Raw genomic sequence first — 22,209 nt, 5'->3', positions numbered from 1 at the left:
AAAGCCAGCAGGAGGAGGAGGGGAGAGTGCTGGAGTTCTTTCTTAGAAAAGTTAATGGAAAGTTTTCCTTCACCCTTTATCAAGGGCACACAGAACTAGGATGTCCCCCCGTTTTTTGTTTGCTTCCGACTACAATTTAAGCAGCTTAGAATGATAAACTACATACGGTGATCATAAACTCTGAAATGGTAATTCTATGTATCTAATTAATACAAACGTAAAGTTATTAACAAACGTAATTTAGGAGACTTAAAAAACAAAACAAAACAACAACAAAAAAACAGGGTTCTGGGAAGTCGACACAGTAGATGGAGCCTTGATAGCATTAAAGTTTGGGAACCAATGGACCTGAACAGTTATCTCTCAAATTAGGTCTGCGGATGTATTCTGTAGGGTTTCAATTTGGTTTTCATTTTGGTAATATCTTTTAGATTGATGTGAACATATTCTGGATTATCTGGATGGCGGCTTTATAGCCAGTAAGCCACACTATTTCTATCCTTACATTTGCATGTGTGTTTCAGTGCTTTTGCCATTCTAGGTTAATGAGAGAAGAGCAGAGGTGGATTTAAACTGAAAATGGGGTTTTCATGCACTCAGTGAAAGCCAAATGACATCATGGAACTTGACTGTCGCAGCATTTCTAACAGAAAAGTAGAGCAAACAGGTGCCATGGGTCACTTGGTGGCACCTGTACTTTGAACTCAAAAGAAGCTGAGCTCTCACAGGCAAGACAACAGTCACAATACAAGGGATAATTCAGTCTCACTTGGATTTAAATTGTAGAGCTCTCTCAGTTTTTTAGCATATGAGAACTATAAATAAAAGAACATTATATTCCTATTGTATATTTGCAAGTTTAAATAACATTGTAATAAAAATAATTTAAATTGCCTGAGAGTTTTCACGATTTTCTTTTCCTTTAGAAATGGATTCAAATACCACGCAAGGTTGAGGGGAAAAGGGCTAGAAGGTTTTTCGATTTTGCACTTTACCAGTTAGAAGATCAGAGGGGGTTCCTATTGGTATGTGGACGAGAAATCTGCTCCCTTATACTTGCTGTAAAAAGTCTTCAGAAATGGTAGAGGAAGCAAATACAGAAACACATCAAGACCAGTCCCACACATACCATCATCCACATGTTTGCTCAAGCTTAGATGAGCCTCACTGTGCTGAAAAATTAGCACCAATTAATTCTATTTTGTTTAAAGCTCAGATAGGCTTTCCTTACCCAAGCACAATGAATGGCATACCTAAGGAGTAACTATGATTAAATATGAAATTACAAGCTGAAAAAATAGGTCCCAGAAAATTGCCTGGTTTGAGAGTCATCAATTCAGGACTTCAATTCCCACCACCTCTGCCTCTGACTCACTGTGACCTACCTCTTCCTATGCCTCGGTTCCATCTCCCACCCCCTCACCCCCAATAAAATGGAGTTAACTGCGTCTGGTTCCCTCTCTAGTTACTGTGATGATGTGAGAAAGGAACAGGTAGTAAACACGGAGATGCTAATAAATCCTTCAATAAAGAAACCGATTAAAACAGACTACAGCAGAAAAGAAGCTATTCCAGAAACTGGGCCAAATGGAAACTAGAACAAAATCTAAGTCTTTTGGGGAGTGTGGTCCACGGACTATCTAAATCACCTAACGCGTGTTAGAAAAAATGCAGATTCCTGGCCTCCACCCCAGATCAATTGAATCAGAATCCCTGAGAGTGGGGTGGGGCATTTTATTGTGCACACACTAAATTTCAAAGTCATTGATTTAAAAACATCTGCAAAGATAATTTCCATGTCAACAAGCAGCTGCTCAGGACGAGTATGAAGAGAGTCTTTGGAGGCCACAACTTGTCCAGCAAAAGCAAGTGACAGCTAAAACTGCTTATCAAGAAGTAAGTCTGTCCCTATTTGGCTATGGCTTTTGCCAGATTAAACTGATCCCTCTTTTGCTGGGCTCCTGGAATTCAGCTGCACTACCAATACAGCACTGTGGAACTCGGCGGCTTCCACACCCTTTCCTTTCTTGCTCCTCTGGTCTCCTCTCCACACAACCCCCTCACCCCCAAGACACACAAGAAACTAATGACCAGGAAGCACCAGAAGCAATAGCTGAGATTAGGCGGTGGTTAGTTTAAAGCAACACTCAGGAAACAGTGTGACATTCTCAGTACAAAAGCACAGAGTCCTGACACCCACTCATCTAGTCAACCAAGGGAAGACAGGGTCAGACTTGCCCCCATTCCTGTCAAAGCATCAAGAATATGGAGAAACACAAGCAGATGGGATCAACAGACATCAACTCTTGTGCATGTATTAGCTCCCAGTGTCACTACAGAAAAGATCAGTCCCAAAGAAGTCTGAATGATGTCACTGTCATGCTCTGTGGCCTCTTGCCTCAATTTAGTTAATCGCTTCCTCCTCACCATCCACAGGGCTTTACAAAGTAAATGTTCATTCAAGCTTATCGGCTCTAGAGCCACCCCACTCTAGGCCAAGTGCGAGAGACAGACATGTAATGTAGGTGGTCCTCTCAAGGCAGACCCAGAAGCGTCATCCCACTAAAAAGGCCGTCAAGAAAGTGGTAGATGAAAAAAACAATAACCACAATACAAACTGGTAGATGTTCCAGTTCACGCACAGAAAACCTGAGGTACACGCAAGCATTTTCCAACAACCTTCATTTATCAAGATGACCCTGATAAACTGATTCCCAGATATGCACTTAATTCAATGCAAAGCAGTAATTATCACCATAGCATCAAGGATATTGTGAATTTACTTTTATACAAAGATTGTCTTTTTTTAAGTTTATTTTTATTTGGGAGAGAGAGAGCAAACGGGGGAGGGGCAGAGAGAGAGAGGGAGAGACAGAATCCCAAGCAGGCTCCACACCATCAGCACAGAGCCCGACATGGGGCTGGATCCCGTGAACTGTGAGATCACGACGTGAGCCAAAATCATGAGTTGGATGCTTAACCGACTGAGCCACCCAGGCGCCCCTATACAGAGACTGTCTTAATCCTGTGGGACTCAAATATTTTCACCTCACAATCTTAATTCCATTTTTACAAGGCTGGGAATACTTGACAAAGAAGATGAAGCTTTGCCTGGAGTCACACAATGAATCACAATGAACGCAGAAGCTATGACACTAATAATCATGCATTATTACTACTCCTTGCTTCATCCTCTACCTCCATGCCACAGTTTATATCACCAGATATAAAACTGGTATTGGATTTCCGGAGCACAACTTCTCTTGAATTCTTGGGAAGAGCAAATCAAAGACATGGGACAGCCAGTTCTCATTCAGGGCAGAATACAGAATGGTTAAGAGTATTCACTGGAGCCAGGATGACCCGGAAGGACATCCTAGCTTGCCAATTACTAGCTGTGTGACTTTGAGCAAATAAATCACCCTCTCTGAATCTTGGTTTCAGCATGTGTAGAGCTATAAAGCTTACCTCATGTGGTTAAGATTAAATAATTCATATATAGTGCTTCGATTAGTACCTGACTGACATGAGTCAACCCTTAAATATTAGCCATTATAATAGTTATCTACTGAGGAAGTCGAAGCAGGAAGGAAAACATTCCAATCAATTGAGCTTTGGGAACAAAGAGGACCACTATGAAAGGATGAAGAGAGTACGTGATTTAGAGTCAGAACACTTGACTCAAGGTCTTCCAGAAGGCTTTCTCATTGGGAAAATAGAGGCAAATCTTAGCTGATCTCTCCTCCCTCTCTCTCTCTCTTTGTTCTTGTGAGGAATAAGATTCATAACACAAAGTACCTTGTCAATGGAAAATGCTTCACAAATGTAAGAAGTTACTGACCACCAAGGATTCAATAACTGGTTGGTGCCAACACCAAACAAAAGAAGAGAACATCTGGGGACCTACGCTCAAAGTGCGTAAGCCCCTGATTCGCCAAGAACACCAGCCAGAATGAGTACTTCTCCAACCACAAGAGCAGACTTAAGCTACAACAAACCTAGAGATCAGACGGGCACGGCGAGCTTTCTCAAAAGTCTCAGATGTTTGAGTTCTATTGTGGGCTCTAACTTTCTTAGGGCAGACCCCTTGTTATCTTGTCAGATGCTATACACAGCTCATCAAAAACTCTTTGTTACAGTGTTAAATGCAAAAGCAAGGTACACAGTATTATTGAAGATGCAGGGTGTTACTTAACCCAAAAATGTTTGAAAATAATACATTGCTCCTTAACAGGTAGTATTAAAATATTGTATGACTGAGACAAAGAGACAGCAAGTGCCAGAATGGTGTATATAGTATCTTACCATTTGTTTCAAGTAGAATGCACAGATGCGCTTGTGTAAGTATTAAAGATAGAAGGCTCTAGAAGAACACACGACTAATCACATTGGTTGGTGAGTGGGAATAAAACTAGGTACCTGGGGAACAGAATGGAAGGGAGATTTTTCAACGTTCAGTATATCTATCCATTTGTCCTTCTGTTTTTTGTGGGGTTTTTTGTTTGTTTTTACTATATACTATATTCCAGATTTTACATCAATTTCACCCATTTTTCTCCCAGTGTCTCTTATCATTTCAGGACCCAATCTATGATACCAATATCCAAGATATCTAGGCTTTTTCATTTCTGAACGATGAAAAAGATTATGTATTCAAACAAACAAGCCTTTTGGCTCTGGGTTAGTTACCACACTGTAGACTAGACTCTGCCTCTCCCTGGCCGACCTTCCCCATGGCATCCGTAAGTATGTATAATAGCCCTTTCCTGCCAGCTACTCCCGGTCTAGCTCTGCTGTGTCCACAAATTTCACATTTCCTTCTTCTTTATTTTTCTAAGCCTTTATCACCTGTCTTGTACCAGACCCAGCCAACCTAAGTAGTAGTTTTCAGCATCTGGGCACAATGTCCCCAAGTTGCAACGAGACAGAGGTTTGATTTAGCAAAAGCAGAGATTACTTAAAATATTCCTTGTCTCCTGAAAGCTTTACCCTGTAGGTCCCCTGAAGATAGTATTTCTTCCCACATTCTTTTCTGACCTGCCCTGAACTATTAGGAAAAAGGTCACAGGAGTGAGAACAAACCCACGCCAAGACCCCCTGGACACGTCACTCGCCCTCAGCAGAAATTCAGCTGGGACTGTAATCAGAAACCAGAACTCCCACTAACTTCTAGGACTTCAGGAAATCAGCTCCCTGTCTCATCTAGCTGTGATTAAAATTAGCTGGACCACACAGAGCTCTTAACCCCTAGAAAGACCGACTCTGTTATCTGCACACTCAAACTCCAGGCTGTGGTTTCTGAAGGCAGATTAAGCAGGTGGTAAAAAGACTGAAACAGCTTTGACTTATCTCTACCTGTCTAATCATTCTGGGTACCTCAACATAACATCCAAAAAAGGAGCTCGAGGGCTGTTGACTTCCAAGAGGTCTTGAGATAGGGAGTGTGATGTCATGGTTGAGAGAGAGGATCTGGAGTCAGACAGATTGCTTAGGTTTGAATCCCAGGCCTGCTACTTCCCACCTAAGGTGATCTTGGGCAGGCCATGTAATATTAGAAGAATATTAGAAGAATACCTTAAGAAGAGGTATTAACAGTTATCACCCTCATAAGGTTGTTGTAAGGATTATGCAAGAAAAAAGCAACTTGAAATATTCCTGACATACAGTAAGTGCTTAATATGTTAGCTATTATTCATATTATGTCTCTGAAGAGCAAATCTGACAATCTAGAGGGTATAAGAAAGAAAAGTAAAAAGAAAAAAAAACATACTAAAAGACTCCCAAACCCCCATGCTCCTTGCAGCAGCACCTATATTAAAATCAGAACAACACAGAGATTAGCATGGCCCCTGCACATGCAACGATGACTCACAAATTCATGAAGTATTCCCTAATTAAAAAACAAAACAAACAAACAAAAAAAACATTCCCCATCAAGTTTGAGCTCAAGAGAGGGTATCAGCCATCACACGGAAAAAGAAAGAAATCTCCTATTTCAAACAGCTGACCTTGTCTGGTCCCCAAGGCCTATCTGCCTAGGTGGGTACCCTTTACTGTTTTAAATGTCCATGTTCTGCAAATGTTTGCTTTGCATCTAATGACCTGCACAGGAGGAGCAATCAAAGGTATTCTAAGGCCTTTATATGGCTCAGCCTCTGCTACATGCTATTACTTTCCTTTGAGCCACCGCGTGGATAATGTGTCAGCATCTGACGGAGGGGAGCACTGTGCACACTCACATAGGTTTTGGGTTGCCTTTGACAAGGTCAGTAACTGAACAGAGGCAAAGTTAAGACTGTGTGTATGAAGTAGCTTGCTCATGTTTGGAACCCTGACAATGGGCAAATGGCTGGTAATTACACCTCAAAGTAGCTGCTACCCCTTTTCAAGCAAACACATACTTTTTACTACCTATGAATACTACCAAAGTCACGTTAAAGAGTAGTGACATTAACTGTGAAGAATTGACCTGTGGATCATTTCCCAACCCAGGAATCACTTTTGGGGTAGATGATCCATCGCCCATAAATTAAGGGCATGGTTTTCTCCAGGAAATTTTTGCCATTACAGCAATGTAACCATGCATTCGAAAGAGATACAGCTCAGGGGCACCTGGGTAGCTCAGTCAGTTAAGCTTCCAACTTCACCTTAGGTCATGATCTCAGTCCCTGGGTTCGAGCCCCATGTCAGGCACTGTGCTGACCCCTTAGAGTCTGGAGCCTGCTTCAGATTCTGTGTCTCCCTCTCTCTCGCTCTCTGCCCCTCCCCCGCTCGCACTCTGTCTCTCTCAAAAATAAATAAGCGTTTAGAAAATTTTAACTGAAGAAATGTAGCTCAGATATTTCCATTTACACAGGAATTTATACACCAAAGAATACTGCAAATACTGAAACAAATTAGCATCCTGGAAGAAAAGAAATGGTGAAATTTTCAGTGAGAATGGGCTGCCCCCTGCTGGACTTAGGGAAGTCTCTACAAGGGCACTGCATGCAGTCCGGCTGCCTCAGCAAGTTTTCAGAAATAATGATACTTGGAAGTAAAACAAAAACAAAACCGAAAAACAGAAACAAAAACAAAAACAAAACAAAAACAAAACCAAAAAAAAAACATGGCAACAAATTTAAACTTTGGTGTTATTTTTTAGAGTATCTCCAGTAATCACAGACTGTAAAAACACAATTATTGAAAAGGCCCAAGTAGAGGGGAAAGGGCTGAGTTGAAAAAAGCACTTAAGATTCTTTTATAAATGTAGCACTGTAAAACCAGCCTCCTTTTCCTACAGAACTCCACAAATATTTCACAGGCAAGAAAAAAAAATGAGAATATATTCTCGGAAATACCAGGGAAGCTTAAGAGACACGTATTGTCAATTAAGGCAAGAAAAAAGCAAGACCAACTGCTGAATGATATACATGGTGTTTTCTTGTTGATTGAGGGGGCACATTTCAGGTCATTTCTCTCAGAATGAGATTAACCTTTGCTCTCGTGTCTGTGTGTGCATGTGGGGGTGGGGGGAGGGCAGCGGCTCCCGGAACCTTTGCCAAAGACCAGTGCGAGTAACAAAGGGGAAGTCTTCACTGTACATGCCCCAGAGCATAGTATACGAAATCTACAAAGTAGGTTCGCCCAGCGTGCCCTGCGCAGGGCTAACTATCCACCGGCACGTTTTTTCACTCTGCTCACCAGAGCCACAGGTCCTTCTCTGAGTAGGCTGAGCAGTGCCGATCAATAGGGTCTGAACTTACAAGATCTTGAGTCTTCCTCAAGGTTGGATCTGCCTGCTCAAACACTCTCCTCCCCATCCATCAATAAAATGGCACTTGAATGGGTCTGAAATGACCAAAATTAGTCATTGCTCTTTTCCAGATGTGTTCCCATTTAAATGTGCTGAGAGGATCAATGGGAAGAGAACTGCAGTAAATTATGAACATTCATTAGTGTCCATCAGTACCCTATTAGTTACTTGTTTCCCAGAAAGCAGGCCCCAGAGAGAATGGGTAAGAGGGCAGGTAAAGTTTGGAAGTCAGAAAAAATAGAGAAAACATGGGGTTGGGGATAGGAGTGGCAAGAAGTGTACATGGAAGTATGCGTCGCCAGGGGCTGTAAGTGGAAAAGAACAGCAAACATTTTGCCTACTCAATTACCTTTGATCTTTGGTGTGACTGCCTTCCAGCCTCTAATAACAATTGCGGTGGATATTAGAAAACCACATAAAAAGGTTTTTTAAAATAAATGCCAGGGCCCATCTGTAGCTACTAACTCAGAATTCCTTGGGGGACTCAAGAAGATAGGGATGATTTTTTAAATGGTCTCCAGTGAGCCTCTCCTGCAGCTGTGGTTGAGAATCACTGCTCTGTAGGTCACATCTTCTCCAGCACTGAGTGTGATGCTGCGGAAGCAGCTAGTAAGCAGACCAAAAAGCACACCCTTCTCATTTGCCAATTTGAGATTCAAGAATTAAAATGGTCAATACAGGGCAATGTCTCCAGTTCTGCAGGCCAGTCAAGATCAAAGTTATTTTAACTCACACGTCAGAGCCATCAAGAGTCCGTTGTTTTTATTTCTATCCCCAGGCATGTAACAACGGAATAAGCAGCCCAGAAATTGGAAGCAAAAACAAGAACAAAAAGCCCCACCATTCAAAAGTAGTTTAGGAAGATACCTAAGGTTCACTTAAAACATTTAAACGTTCCTACTCAGGTAAAATGCTATTTAATCCAATTGTTAATTTAATCACAAACTATTCTAAGAAGAATAGTCACTTCCATGGAGATGTCAGTCATTACATCTTCCAAATTGTGTCACTACAATTCTGTCATCTCATACCCCTTATCTAAATTTGCTTCATTTTATTCATCAAATCTGTTAGTTATAATTTCTTTCAATGTCAGGTCTAGGTTGAACTGCACAGCTGAAGAGAGCCAAAACAGCCTTCAGTTTAAAAATACAAAAATCACTCACACTGGGCAGTGGCGGGGGGAGGGGGAGGGGGAGGGCCTGGGTGGTTCAGTGCGTTAAGCATCCAACTCTTGATTTCAGCTCAGGTCATCATCTCATGGGTTGCGGAGTTCAAGCCCTGCTTGGGATTCTCTCTCTCCCTCTCCCTCTCTCTCTCTGCCCCTCCTCTACTCACTCGCAAAATAAAATAAACATTTAAAAACAAATAAAATTAAAATTTAAAAATCACTCACTACTTGATATTATTGAATTTTTTTTTTTTTTTTTTTTTTTTTTAGTTTATTTTGAGGGGCACCTGGATGGCTCAGTCCGTTAACAATCAGACTTCAGCTCAGGTCATGATGTCACTGTCCATGAATTTGAGCCCTGAGTCAGGCTCTGTGCTGACAGCTCAGAGCCTGGGGCCTGCTTCAGATTCTATATCTCCCTCTCTCTCTCTGCCTCTCCCCACTCGCACTCTTTCTCTTGCTATCTCAAAAATAAATAAACATTAAAAAAAAAGGTTTTTTTTTTTTTAAATAAATAAAGTTTATTTTGAGAGACAGAGCATGAGTGGGGGGGGGGGGAAGGAGGGGGGAATCCCAACCAGGCTTCACTCAATCCCAAGAGCTCGATGTGGGGCTCAAACCCACAAAACCTAGAGATTGTGACCAGAGCCAAAATCAAGAGTTGGGTGTTAACCTACTGAGACACCCAAGTGCCCCAATATTATTGAATTTAAATGTATCACTACAAAGCCATCCTGCAGTTAAACTTCCTTTTCCTAGCAGGGCTGATAGGAATGGAGCACTTCTTCACACCTGGAGGGGAAGCTTTCTGCCCCAAACTAGTTCAGAAGGTCTCCTGAGCAAAGCCTGACCTTCCAAAATCAAATAGAGATATTCAGTAAAGGTACCAAATCTCCTTTTAGAAAGTACTCTGAGGAATCTGCCTTTGTGTGTGTACTTCAAGAGAATTCCTTAAATATGCACAATATTGAGTCTCATTTACATCTTCCAAATTGCCCTTTGAGTAACAGAGGGCTTATAACTTGCTTTATTTTCAATGGTCTAAAAATCAGCCACATTGAAAGCATAAGTTGTGTATTAGTTGCAAGTGTCTTTTGGCTCTTCCTTCTTGCTTATCAATGAACATGGGTATTACCAAAATGTTCAGGGAACCGTGTTGAACCCTGGGAATAAATGGGAGTGTGATATGGTCTTTGCCGCTTGATGTGCCAACAATATTCTTGAAAGACAGGTTTACAAAGATAACATGTCAAGGTTCCATGCCATTAGTAAAGACACTGGGTACTCATGAAGGGTGAGGAAAGGAAGTAATCCTCAAGCCTAGAACAGCTTCATAGAAAAGGGGGAGACTCAATCTGGCCTGAAAAGATTAACAGAAAGAATGAGGACATTCTAGGCACCCCCGCCCCAAAAAAAGAAAGAAATTAATTAAGGCTGTGGACTTCTCCTGGAATTATATTGGTAGAGCACCCTTCTCTAAAAGGACTTTAAAGAAATGAAACGAACCAAATTTTGTGGGCATTTTGGGTCCTATGGAAAGAAAACAGATAACCTATCATATAAAACCAAATAACTACTAGAAGTTACTAGCTATAGGTGCAAGGCAGGGAAATGATGTTAGGAATGCATTCACAAAAAAGTTTTTACTAATCCTGATGACCTCCAACAAAGGGGGAAATTACCTAAGTGTTAAATACTATCAGATCCAGGATACCTGGGTGGCTCAGTCGGTTAAGCATCTGACTCTGGTTTTTGGCTCAGGTCATGGTCTCACGGTTCATGAGATCACACTTCACACAGGGCTCCATGCCAACAGCACAGAGCCTGCTTGGGATTCTCTCTGCCTCTCCTCCACTCATGCATCCGCTCTCTCAAAATAAACATGAAAAAAATTTTTAAATAAATATTAACCAAAACATTAAAAACAAAGGTGGGGGGGCCCTGGGTGGCTCAGTCAGTTAGTTAAGTGTCCAACTCTGGCTCAGGTCATGATCTCAACAGTTCATGAGTTTGAGCCCCACATCTGGGTCTGTGCTGACAGTGCAGAGCCTGGAGCCTGCTTCAAGTTCTATGTATCCCTCTCTCTCTGCTCCTCCCCTGCTCACACTCTCTCTCTCTCAAAATAGATAAAAATTAAACAGTTACCAAATCCACACTTCTATGAATATTAAGACCATCACAGTCCAGAGCTTTTTAATCGAAAAACCTAAGATGGATCTGGAGATTATTACTTTTTATGCACAACACCGACACATTGAAGTAATTCCCACTATGCTTGGTTTTTCCACAAGTACAATAAAACTAATCCTCACTGACTTTCACAAATAAATGCCTCTTCCTGGAGTTTTCAGAAGAAACATTCTGTGCTATTTGGCCTTTAAGAAGGCAGGGTAGGGGAGATGCTGGGGCTCCTGGGTGCCTCAGTCATTTAAGTGTCTGACTTTGACTCAGGTCATTATCTCACAAGTTCATGGGTTTGAGACCCACATTGGGCTCTGTGCTGACAGCTCAGAGCTTGGAACCTGCTTTGGATTTGGTGTCTCCCTCTCTGCCCCTCCCCTGCTCACACTGTCTCAGTGTCTCAAAAATAAATAAACGTTAAAAAAAAATTTTTTTTTTAAAGAGTAGGGGAGTTGCAAGGAGTTGAGTTTCAACCTCCACCAAAGATTTAAAAGCTAGAAGCAAACGAGAAGATACCAGCCTAAGAAAGGAAAATCAAATTGCCAAGATTTATTTAACTTTTTCTTTTACAGAAAACACACGTACGTGATATAAATAGTGACACGTGGAATAAAGTACAGGGATCAGGAAGACAAATGAACTGGACAAGACTCTTGCATCAACACTGTACTGCTTCCTGATTTCATGTGCAGCATGAATTACATGGTAATGTATGTGCTGGAAAAATTAAAGGTAACATTCATTTAGATTTACCAAAACACCAGAGGGCATCTGAAATCTCATCTTACTGTTGCAAAAGAATAAAGCTGAGCATACGTCCATCTATCCATTTACTCAAGGCATTTAATGTAGTAACATAAGAATGAATTGACACATGAGCTTTAATAGGCTGTGGAGGCAAAGTTTAAATTGTGTCTCTTTTCCCTCCTCGGAAAAAAATAACCAAATTAAAGCAGAGGTGCCTGACACTGGCTAGAAGACAGCATAATCACAGTGAATTCTTATTTCAAATCCCACGAAATGCAAAAACACAATAAAGGATTGCCACTAGTGTTTTGACCCAACAGTCACTCCAGATGTAATAATGCTACAAAACCACATGAGTTTTTAAGGTTCTTTCCCAGAACTCCAAACCAGCAAAAATGTCCCAAGTAAATGGTTGAGATCAAGAACCACCCTGATTTAAAACAATGTTTCTAAACTTGAATTCAATAATAAAGAGTATGGGCTCCCATTTTCTGTGATTATCCCAAGAGATTAAAATGACTAGTCTTCTGTTTTATCAGATGACAGCCCTCAGGTGCCAGGTACACTTTGATAATAGATGCCTACCACACTGTCTGGTTCAGTAATGGGACTCAGTGTTGTAAGATCTGGGGTTCAGATAAGGCTGCTTAAGATCAAGAGGTCGGGGGAGTGCCTGGCTGGCTCAGTGGGAAGACCATGTGACTCTTGGTGCTGGGGCTGGGAGTTCGAGACCCACATACAGATTACTAAAAAATAAATAAATAAAATTTAGAGATCAGAAAGCCCTGAAATGGTCAAGTACACCTACTCCCTCATTTAGCTCCATAATCAAAGTTTATTACGAATAATAAACAAAGTCCTCCATATTTCTCAATACACAACAATCTGTGAAAAGACAAGTACCTCAGATACTTTATCCTTAAAGTGAGCAGAGCAGTTAGCTCATGCTAAACACAGATCCTCTGGAGGAGAAATACTTGTCTGACCAGGTGTTTTGAAACTCTTTTTCCCAGGCAAAGCTGGCTTCCCTGTATTGCTGAGATGGAGACTTTTCAAAAATGTGTTTATATAACATCACATGAAAAATACTCATTTTCAAAATGAACAACATTGGTTTTTACGTCCCTTACCCACAGCATTTGGCACAGTGTTCCACAATGTATTGTGCTCTCACTAAAGATGTACCTAGAACAGAGGAAACCAAAACCAGGTTTTAAAAGGGATAGGAGCAGATATCCCCAAGGAATCCCTTGATCAATCATGACCTTTTTTTGTGCTCTATTACAGTAAGTCCTCACTCAGAAGGATTTTTTTTTTTTTTTAAACATGCAAGGTGAGAAAAGAGACCATCAATGTATCACTTTGATTAGGAAAAAAGCTACTCACCATGGACCTCCATTATGGGACTCCTATTTTCCTGCAAAAAGTAGAAGGCTTTAGCCAGTGTGAAAGACAGCACATGGTTACTGCAGGTGTGGCAAGACATTTCACTGCAAATTCTCTACCCTGTAGTCAGACCACATGTGCCAATATTCGCCTTGGAAAGCAGTAACCAAGTATGGAGAATTAAATACCAGAAATCTTTAAAGCAGCAAGTGGAACCCCAATTTATCTTCACTCTGCAGTTACTGTTCTGTACTGTCTAGACCTATTTCCTCTCCAGCGCTTCAACCTCAGTCTGGAAATTCCATGAGAGGGATCCCGACAAGGAGGAGACTTTTTGTACGTTGACTAGCCATTTCTTTCCCTATGACTTCCTTTCTCTTCTCTTGGGATCAGTTCCTGTTGAAAAGCCCTTCTCTTTGAAGAATGAAAGATGAAAGCTCTGAAAAATCTCTTCATCCTCTCTGCAGATTACTAGATAATTACCTTTACAGAAATAAGGCACCTATAATATGACCCCAGATTGATTATGTAGAAACGAAACTGATAGGAGATTCTGTGTGGCTGCAAAAGAGCAGGACTTCCAAACATGAGCACAACTTTCCAGACACAGGCTGGACCGTACCACGGGGCACTGCTGTGATGGTCTAACCCACAGGCAGAATGGAGGCTCTGAAGAACTCAAAGAAACACAGAGAAAATTCTTCCTTAAAATAGAAAGTTACATTATCAGTCAGGTCTCTAGCCAACACCATCGCTCTGTCTTCCAATGTCTTCAGAGTCAAGAGAGGAAGTATGGAAGAGCTTTAGGTAAGAAGTTCAGGAACCCACGTTCTAGTCCCAGCTCTGTTACTTACTGTGGCCTTGGGCAAGCCACTTGCCCTTCCCCACCACCCCCCAAAGCCTGTTTCATCATCTATAAAATGGGGACCAAACCACTTGTCTTGTCTGCCTCACACTGTGACCGTGAGGACCAAACGAGATCATGTGAAAGTACTTTGTAAACAGTGAAATACTGTATGTAAAGTAACAGTATATACTCATTACACTTTAATTAAGTCCTTATCATTGCCTATTTGACTAGAAGTGCCCCATGCAGAATGTGCTTTGCAATAGATAAGACTCAAAAATACGTGCTGTAAATATACAGTGGCCTTTTCCACTAGGGTTCTTTAAAAAAGGGGGGGGGGTGGGAATTCATCAATAGCCTCAAAATACATTACTTAAAAATGTGAGGTCATCCAAACCTACCTACCAAGTGATCAAATTAATTTTCCCCAAATATGTCCTATACAGTTATGGTCTACTCTGCTGATGCTTTTATACAGAAAAGTCTGGAATTCAAGAAACAGCATGCGAAAACTTAACACAGTTTGTTGTATAGGAAATAAACTGAGAATAAGAGGCATCCTACATAATGAAATTAGGTTACAGTTCCTCAAATGGTTGCCTTTTTCCTGAGATATCTCCAGGACAGGGTCCTCGTCCTGTGAAGTGCTTTAGAGAAGCTTAGTCCTGCACGAGGTGAAAAGGACATGTAGGTTGGCAATTAGGCTGTGCTCATTTTCAGCACTAGGACTTGAGTAAGGTCTGCTAAGAGCTGCCAAACAGCTTTGGTGGAGAAGCCTGTGTGGCCCAAAAGAGGCTTGCTAGTTCTCAGATGCCAGGCCAAAGTATGGAGAGAGAGTTTAATGCAGCCATCCAGTTCAAGGATTTTCAATTCTTCCTGTAAGGTGGCTCTGCTCTTCTCCGGTCTAGTAAATATTGAACAGAAGAAAAACAGTAAGATGTAGAGCAACATACCTACCAGACGTTAAGGCCTTTTCCTGCCTAGCTGCAAAAAGTTCACATGCAGAACAGAGACACAGCAAGACGTGAAGGGGAATTACTTTGACCAGCCCAAAGCACCCAGATTCTAGAATCCTGTGTCAGACAGCCTTTATTACAAACGTTACAAATGATGATGTGGAGGGCGTCCTGTCAGTGCAATCACTAGTTAACAGGATGGTCGTCCTTTGGGGTCACAGGAGTGTTGCTAACCTCCACTTTTCTTCCTGATTTGCTTTGCTTTCCGGGGTTTGAGGATGGTGTAGTTTGCATACGCTGTATACTGATCTGACAGGAAGGGGACATAGAATGCCCGCAGCAACTTTGAAGATCTGAAAAACAAGAAAGAAGAAAAAAGAATTCTATCGTTTGAGATAATTTACTAGCAGTGTTGAAAATGATGAACAGAAGTTAACTAAACAGGGTGGTGAGGATCATATCCTGTATATGTAGCAAAGAAAAACCTGTCCTTTAACTACTAGATCATGAAAATAGACTTAATCAAGACCAAGTACCTTGTTACCAACACTGAAAAGACAGTGCCCCTAATAAGCCACAGAATATCCTTCAGAACAGCCCGAGGCCTTCCCTTTGCAGAGAATACGCCATAGAAAAGCTCCAGGTCAATCAAAGGACTGCTATTACTGGAATAAATTCTTAACACCCAAATGGTTTCTGCCTTCCGCCAAATGCCCAAATGATTCTGATTCCAGTTCTAAGTTTCCCTAGAGAGAGAAAGAAAACTACGTGCTGGGCTTCCTGTGCACAGTGTGCCGGCAATGCCTGAGTCAGAGAGGGAGTGTCCCCACAAGCTCATGTCCCCGGCAGGCTGGAATATGCCCACTTGTGACTAAAACATACAAATAGCTCCAAACCTGAATTTCTCACGAGCTTCTGAAGAATGTGAAAAATGCCTCACATCACTGAGCACTCACTATTGGACAAGCACTGGAAAAAGTGCTCACACTTCTTGAGATATTTAATCCACCCAATTACCCCAGGAAGAAAGTGATATTATCCCTACTTTATAGTGGGCAGCTGAGGCTCAGGCAGACGGATTTGCTCAGGGTCACACCGTAAGTGATGGAGCCCTCACTCAGACCCAGATCTGATTACGGATTATGCACTTTTAACCTGCACCAGGGCATATCCCACATCCCAGAAACGGGCTGACCAAATTCATCACTTCCTAGAAAAAGTGGCAGTGATAGTTTCAAATTCTATATGAAGTCTTACTTCTTGACTATGCTTCTGGAGTCTGAAAATCAAAAGTTGGCCCAGTTACCGCCACCCTAAATGAGGCAGCTGAAGAGTGCTCCGCTGGCAGTCCTCTTCCAGACTCTAAACTTGTAAATGTCATGTCAACGTGGCATTTGTACTGGCAGCCTGCCCCTGGGTTTGGCAGACTCCCGCAGTGCCTGCACACAATGATATCGTGCTTGGCATACACACCTCGTAGATTCTCCCCAAATGGGACGCTGGCAGTGCTCGGTGCTCAACAGAGACGTGCTTGACTTCAACAGCTAACAGTTCGAGGGCTTTGATAGAAAAGAGGCTTAGAAGAGAGACACCCGAGATAAAGCGGGCCTGCTAACAGAACGAACAGGAGTGCGGGGGCACCCACCTCTGTCAGAAAGCAGCTAGTTTATTCTTTCTGCCCATGCTGCACAGATAGGGGGAAGGTCAGAACAGAAAGCCATAAGCCAAAGCAAACTCCTGTGAGCTTAAGTGTAGTAAAGACACGCTAAGACTAATTAAGTGTCATTTCCGTTCCAGTGGACTCTGCACTAAGAGCTCTGTGAGCACAGTCCACGTGTATTTCCGGCCAGCTCAGTCCTTCAGGCTCCAGGAGAACATTAGGGCTGCTGGGCCCACTTTGAGTTTTTCACTTTCTTTTCTGAACAATTCCTTACTACGTGGGAAGGCTGTTATTTCATGATTTTGTTTTAGAGTCTTCCTAAGAACAAAGAGAAATTATACTTATTTTTAAAAATAGAATAAAACTAATTCTACCTTGTAATTACATACGGGTCCACTGCAACCTTTGATAAATTTAAGCTGTATTATAGGATCTCGGTAGGGGTTTTTTTTTTCCCCTCTATCTCATGTTATTTGCAACTTTTTTTTTTTTAAACGAGTAAGACAAAGGAAAATGATGAAATCACCAAAAAGGATGATACAAAAATAATCACTATTGCATCATCCTGCAATTTTCTCACTGCATTACCCAAATTATTGTATCATCTTTCAATGGGGTAGAAAGACCTGAGACGCCATCTTGGTAGTCTGCTTTTAGCTTTCATTGAACACAGATGAGAATTGAGAATCTTAAAATTTTCTGTCCATAAGGGCAATAAGAAGACAACAGACAGAGGGAGACATGTCACAATCATTAGACAAATCAGAAGATGGACACAAAGAGACAAAGGGCAGCAGCACCTGCAATGCTATCGTGGATGGGGACACTGACCCTAAGTAAAACTTGAGTCTCTTGAGTCTTCAGATGACAACATTCTATACAGTATCTAAGGAGGAATCTTCTCAAACTCAAGAACTGATGAGTGAGCAATAGATCTCTCAGAACAAAAAGAAAACAAGGGACTCTCATTCACTTAGTCATTCCACAGGAAGGACTTATTCAATATTTTGCAACGAAAACCTGCTGGACCATCCTGTTATGCTAAAAGGGTGCAGGATGAGATTCTTTCATCTTTTGTGCCGGGGTCCAAATTTTACTTGATACAGCTCATAAATGGACAAATGCCGAAGACAGGTTAGTATACAAAGGTGACTGGAAAGTATAGATGAGAAACAAACATGCAAATTCAATGGATCATTTGACGTTTAATAAATTCAAGAATGAAAATGTCTGAATTATGGAGCCAAGAACATAGCTATACTCTCTTTAACAAAATTATGACCCATTAAAGATTTAAAAAATTCTAGTGTTACGTTTTGATGATGCAAGAGTGAGAAGAACCAGGAGTACTAAGTTAGAACCTACTGGAGGTAGATTTAAAGTCGGGAACCAGTATTTACAAGATGGATATATTCCAGGTTCACGCATGACAAATGCTTTCAAAGACATCCATTTCAGGTGTGTATCTATCTAGGTCCATCTATTCCAAATGAGGAGAACCTGGAACCAAGTGTCAGGGTCGCTACATTTAAATTATTAAGATTTTAAATGAAGAATTTATCTATCCTCTTACTCTTATTTATATAAGCTATTTATAAAATAAACTAAAAAATGTAAAAAATGAAAAGTGTCTATTGAGCCAAGACAGTACACGGTGATGGAGTATTTTTCTTGGTGTGCTGATAGGTCATGCCCAGAAATTCTAAAAGAGATCTTGGGCCATAAGTGGGACATCACCAAAAACACTGACTGCCCTGAAATAGAAGAAGGGCCACTGTACATGACTGTTGAATGCAAAAGGCATTGAGAAAAGGTAAAAAGATAAAGGAGATTGGGACAAAATGTTTGTAATACATCTGAGAGGATTAGTAGCTAGAGTATGTAAAGCATTCCTGCAGTCAAGGATAAATGACTCCGTGAGGAAAAATGACCAAGAATATGAACAAAGAAAAGAAACATAAATGGCTAACTATATATAGAAAGTAATATTCAATTTTACCGGTAATGAGGGAAATGTAAATTTAGGCACAATTTTTCAATAATCAGGTTTGCATGAATCAAAAAGTCTAGTAGCATCAAATAATCAAATACCGGTGAGGATTTAGGAAATAGATACTGTCAAAGTGAAACCTGCAAAGCCACTTGGAAAGGCAATTTTAACCATATTAAAACAAAAAACTATGCAGTCCCTATGAAAAGGGTTTTATCTTATACTTTATGCCATACTGCTTTTTTAACAACCTACTTTGTTTTCCATTTGTTACAACAGAAACTTTACAACATATACAACAGTAGGCGAAACATACTACATATAATAGTTTTTAAAAACCAGTAGACGGATTTTTAAAATAAATATCAAATCCTTAACAAACAAAAAAAATCCTATGTGCTTACTATGTCTAGGGCTTTGGGTACTCTCCCTGAGCACACCAAAGTTTCTGTTCTCAAAGAGCTAGTGATCTACATGGAAGAAACAATATAAATGATACGTAACCATGGCACAGCATTTCCTAAACAAAAAAAGGTGATACCAAAGTTCAAAGTGATAATAGACACAGTGAGAAGCGAGGACAAACACTGAGGATTGCATGGGTATGGATTGCATGGGTATGGATACACACTTACTGTATCTTAATTCATTTCACCCATCCAACATTTCCAAGATATACTAAACAGAAAGGCAACTTGCCCTTTCATAACCAAATCTACAGCTCTTTTAGGTTAAATGCTCTGTCCACTCAGCACCAGCCAGAAAATGGCTTGAATAAAATCCAAACTCTTTCTCATGGTCTACAAAGGCCCAGGAGATCTAGCCCTCACTTACTTGCCCCACCTCACCTTGCACATTTCCCTCCTCACCCACTACACTCCCACCATGCCAGCCGCCTCTCCGTCTCTCCCTACCCTATAGCCTTCACATGCGTTCCTTCCTCTCCCTCGAACACTCTTCCACCCTCTTCTTCTCATGATTAAGTCCAACTCAATTTTCATTCCTCATCTTAGAGGCAACCTTTGAGAGGTCTCTTTTAAATATATATATATATATATATATATATATATATATATATATATATATTTTTTTTTTTTTTTTTTTTTTTTTAATTTACATCAAGTTAGTTAGCATACAGTGCAATAATAATTTCAGGAGAATCCAGTCTTTCACACCTTATGTATAACACTCAGTGCTCATCCCAACCAGTGTCCTCCTTAATGCTCCTTGCCCATTTAGCCCATCTCCCAAACCCACAATCCATCCAGCAATCCTCAGTTTGTTCTCTGTATTTAAGAGTCTCTTATGTTTTGTCACCTCCATGTTTTTATATTATTTTTGCCTCCCTTCCTTTCCGTTCATCTGTTTTCTATCTTAAATTCCACAGGAGTGAAATCATATTTGTCTAACTTCACTTAACACACTCTAGTTCCATCCACGTTGTTGCAAATGGGAAGATTTCATTCTATTTGATTGATGAGTAATACTTCATTGTATATTTATATACACAACATCTTCTTTATCCATTCAATCTGTTGATAGACTTTTGGGCTCTTTCCATACTTTGGTTATTGTCAGTAGCTCTACTATAAACACTGGGGTGCATGGCCCCTTTGAAACAGCACACCTGTACCCTTTGGATAAATACCTAGTAGTGCAATTGCTGGGTCACAGGGTAGTTCTATTTTTAATTTTTTGAGAAATCTCCATACTGCTTTTACAGAGTGGCCACACCAGTTTGCATTCCCACTGGCAAAGCAAAAGGGTGCCTCTTTCTCCGCATCCTCGCCAACATCTTCATTGCCTGAGTTGTTAATTTTAGCCATTATGACTGGTGTGAGGTGGTATCTCATTGTGGTTTTTGATCTGTATTTCTATGATGAGTGATGTTTACCCTTTTTTCATGTGTCTGTTAGCCATCTGGATGTCTTCTTTAGAAAAGTGTCTATTCATGTCTTTTGCCCATTTCTTCACTGGATTACTTGTTTTTTGGGTGTTGAGTTTGATAAGTTCTTTATGTCATTTTCAAATATCTTCTTCCATTCCATTGGTTGCCTTTTAGTTTTGCTGATTGGTTCCTTCACCGTGCAAAAGTTGATCATCTTGATGAGGTCCCAATAGTTCATTTTTGCTTTTGTTTCCCTTGCCTCTGGAGACATGTTGAGTAAGAAGTTGCTGCAGCCAAGGTCAAAGAGGTTTGTGCCTGCTTCCTCCTCTAGAATTTTGATGGCTTCCTGTCTTACATTTAGGTCTTTCATCCATTTTGAGTTTTTGTGTATGGTGTAAGAAAGTTGTCCAGGTTCATTCTTCTGAATGTCGCTGTCCAGTTTTCCCAACACCATTTGCTGAAGAGACTGTCTTCATTTCATTGCATATTATTTCCTTTGTCAAACATTACTTGGCCATACGTTTACATGTCCATTTAAGAGTTCTCTATTCTGGTCCATTGATGTAAGAGTCTGTTTTTATGCCAATACCATACTATCTTGATGACTACAGCTTTGTAGTACATCTTGAAGTCTGGAATTGTGATGCCTCCAACTTTGGTTTCCTTTTTCAGGATTGCTTTGGCTATCTGGGGTCTTTTCTGGTTCCACACAAATTTTAAGATTGTTTGTTCTAGCTCTCTGAAGAATGCTCATGTTATTTTCATAGGGATTGCATTGAATATGTAGAATGCTTTGTGTAGTATCAACATTTTAACAATATTTGTTCTTTCAATCCATGAGCATGGAATGTTTTTCCATTTTGTGTGTGTGTGTGTGTGTGTGTGTTCTTCAATTTCTTTCATAAGCTTTCTATAGTTTTCAGTGTATAGGTTTTTCACCTCTTTGGTTAGGGTTATTCGTAGGTATTTATGGTTTTTGTCACAAATGTAAATGGGATCAATTCCTTGATTTGTTTTTCTGCTGCTTCATTACCGGTGTGTAGACATATAACCGATTTCTGTGCATTGTTTTTATGTCCTGTGACTTTGCTGAATTCATGGATCAGTTCTAGAAGTTTTTTGATGGAATCTTTTGGGGTTTCCATATAGAATATCATGTCACCTGTGAAAAGTGAAAGTTTGACTTCCTCCTTGCCGATTTGGATACTTTTTATTTCTTTGTATTGTCTGATTGCTGAGGCTAGGACTTCCAATACTGTGCTGAGTAACGGTGTCAAGAGTGGACATCCCTGTCGTGTTCCTGACCTTAGGGGGAAAGCTCTCCATTTTTTCCCCATTGAGGATGTTATTAGTGGCAGGTCTTTTTTATCTGGCTTTTATAATCTTGAGGTATGATCCTTCTATCCCTCCTTTCTTGCGGATTTTTGTCAAGAAATGATGCTGTCAAATGCTTTCTCCACATCTATTGAGAGGATCATGTAGTTCTTGTCCTTTCTTTTATTAAAATTTTTTTTAACGTTTACTCATTTTGGAGACAGAGAGAGACAGAGCATGAATGGAGGAAGGTCAGAGAGAGAGGGAGACACAC

At 40.7% G+C, this 22,209-nt stretch overlaps 1 protein-coding gene and 1 non-coding gene across 4 annotated transcripts in view; one reads left to right on the top strand and one right to left on the bottom strand.

The window, feature by feature from the left end:
• The first annotated feature begins 5,790 nt into the window (after positions 1 to 5,790).
• Positions 5,791 to 5,898, top strand: LOC128776300 (U6 spliceosomal RNA). The gene has a single exon (XR_008421381.1). It is a non-coding gene; the product is annotated as a U6 spliceosomal RNA (small nuclear RNA).
• Positions 5,899 to 11,681: 5,783 nt separating this feature from the next.
• ALG9 (ALG9 alpha-1,2-mannosyltransferase) overlaps positions 11,682 to 22,209 on the bottom strand; it is a 98,053-nt gene continuing 87,525 nt past the window's right edge. For all 3 annotated transcript variants that reach the window (XM_019469193.2, XM_053900514.1, XM_053900515.1), the window contains exons 15-16: positions 15,318 to 15,436; positions 11,682 to 15,031 (exon numbers count right to left, since the gene is read on the bottom strand). In XM_019469193.2, coding sequence (XP_019324738.2) covers positions 14,994 to 15,031; positions 15,318 to 15,436 — 157 coding nt within the window. In that variant the 3' untranslated portion in view covers positions 11,682 to 14,993. The remainder of the gene's footprint in view (positions 15,032 to 15,317; positions 15,437 to 22,209) is intronic.

This window comes from Panthera pardus, unplaced genomic scaffold (genome assembly GCF_024362965.1).
Source record: "Panthera pardus isolate Hobbes unplaced genomic scaffold, ASM2436296v1 HiC_scaffold_12, whole genome shotgun sequence".
Taxonomy (NCBI): Eukaryota; Metazoa; Chordata; class Mammalia; order Carnivora; family Felidae; genus Panthera; species Panthera pardus.
The sequence above is the reverse complement of the archived record's forward strand: the minus strand, read 5'-3'. Positions and strand labels throughout refer to the sequence as shown.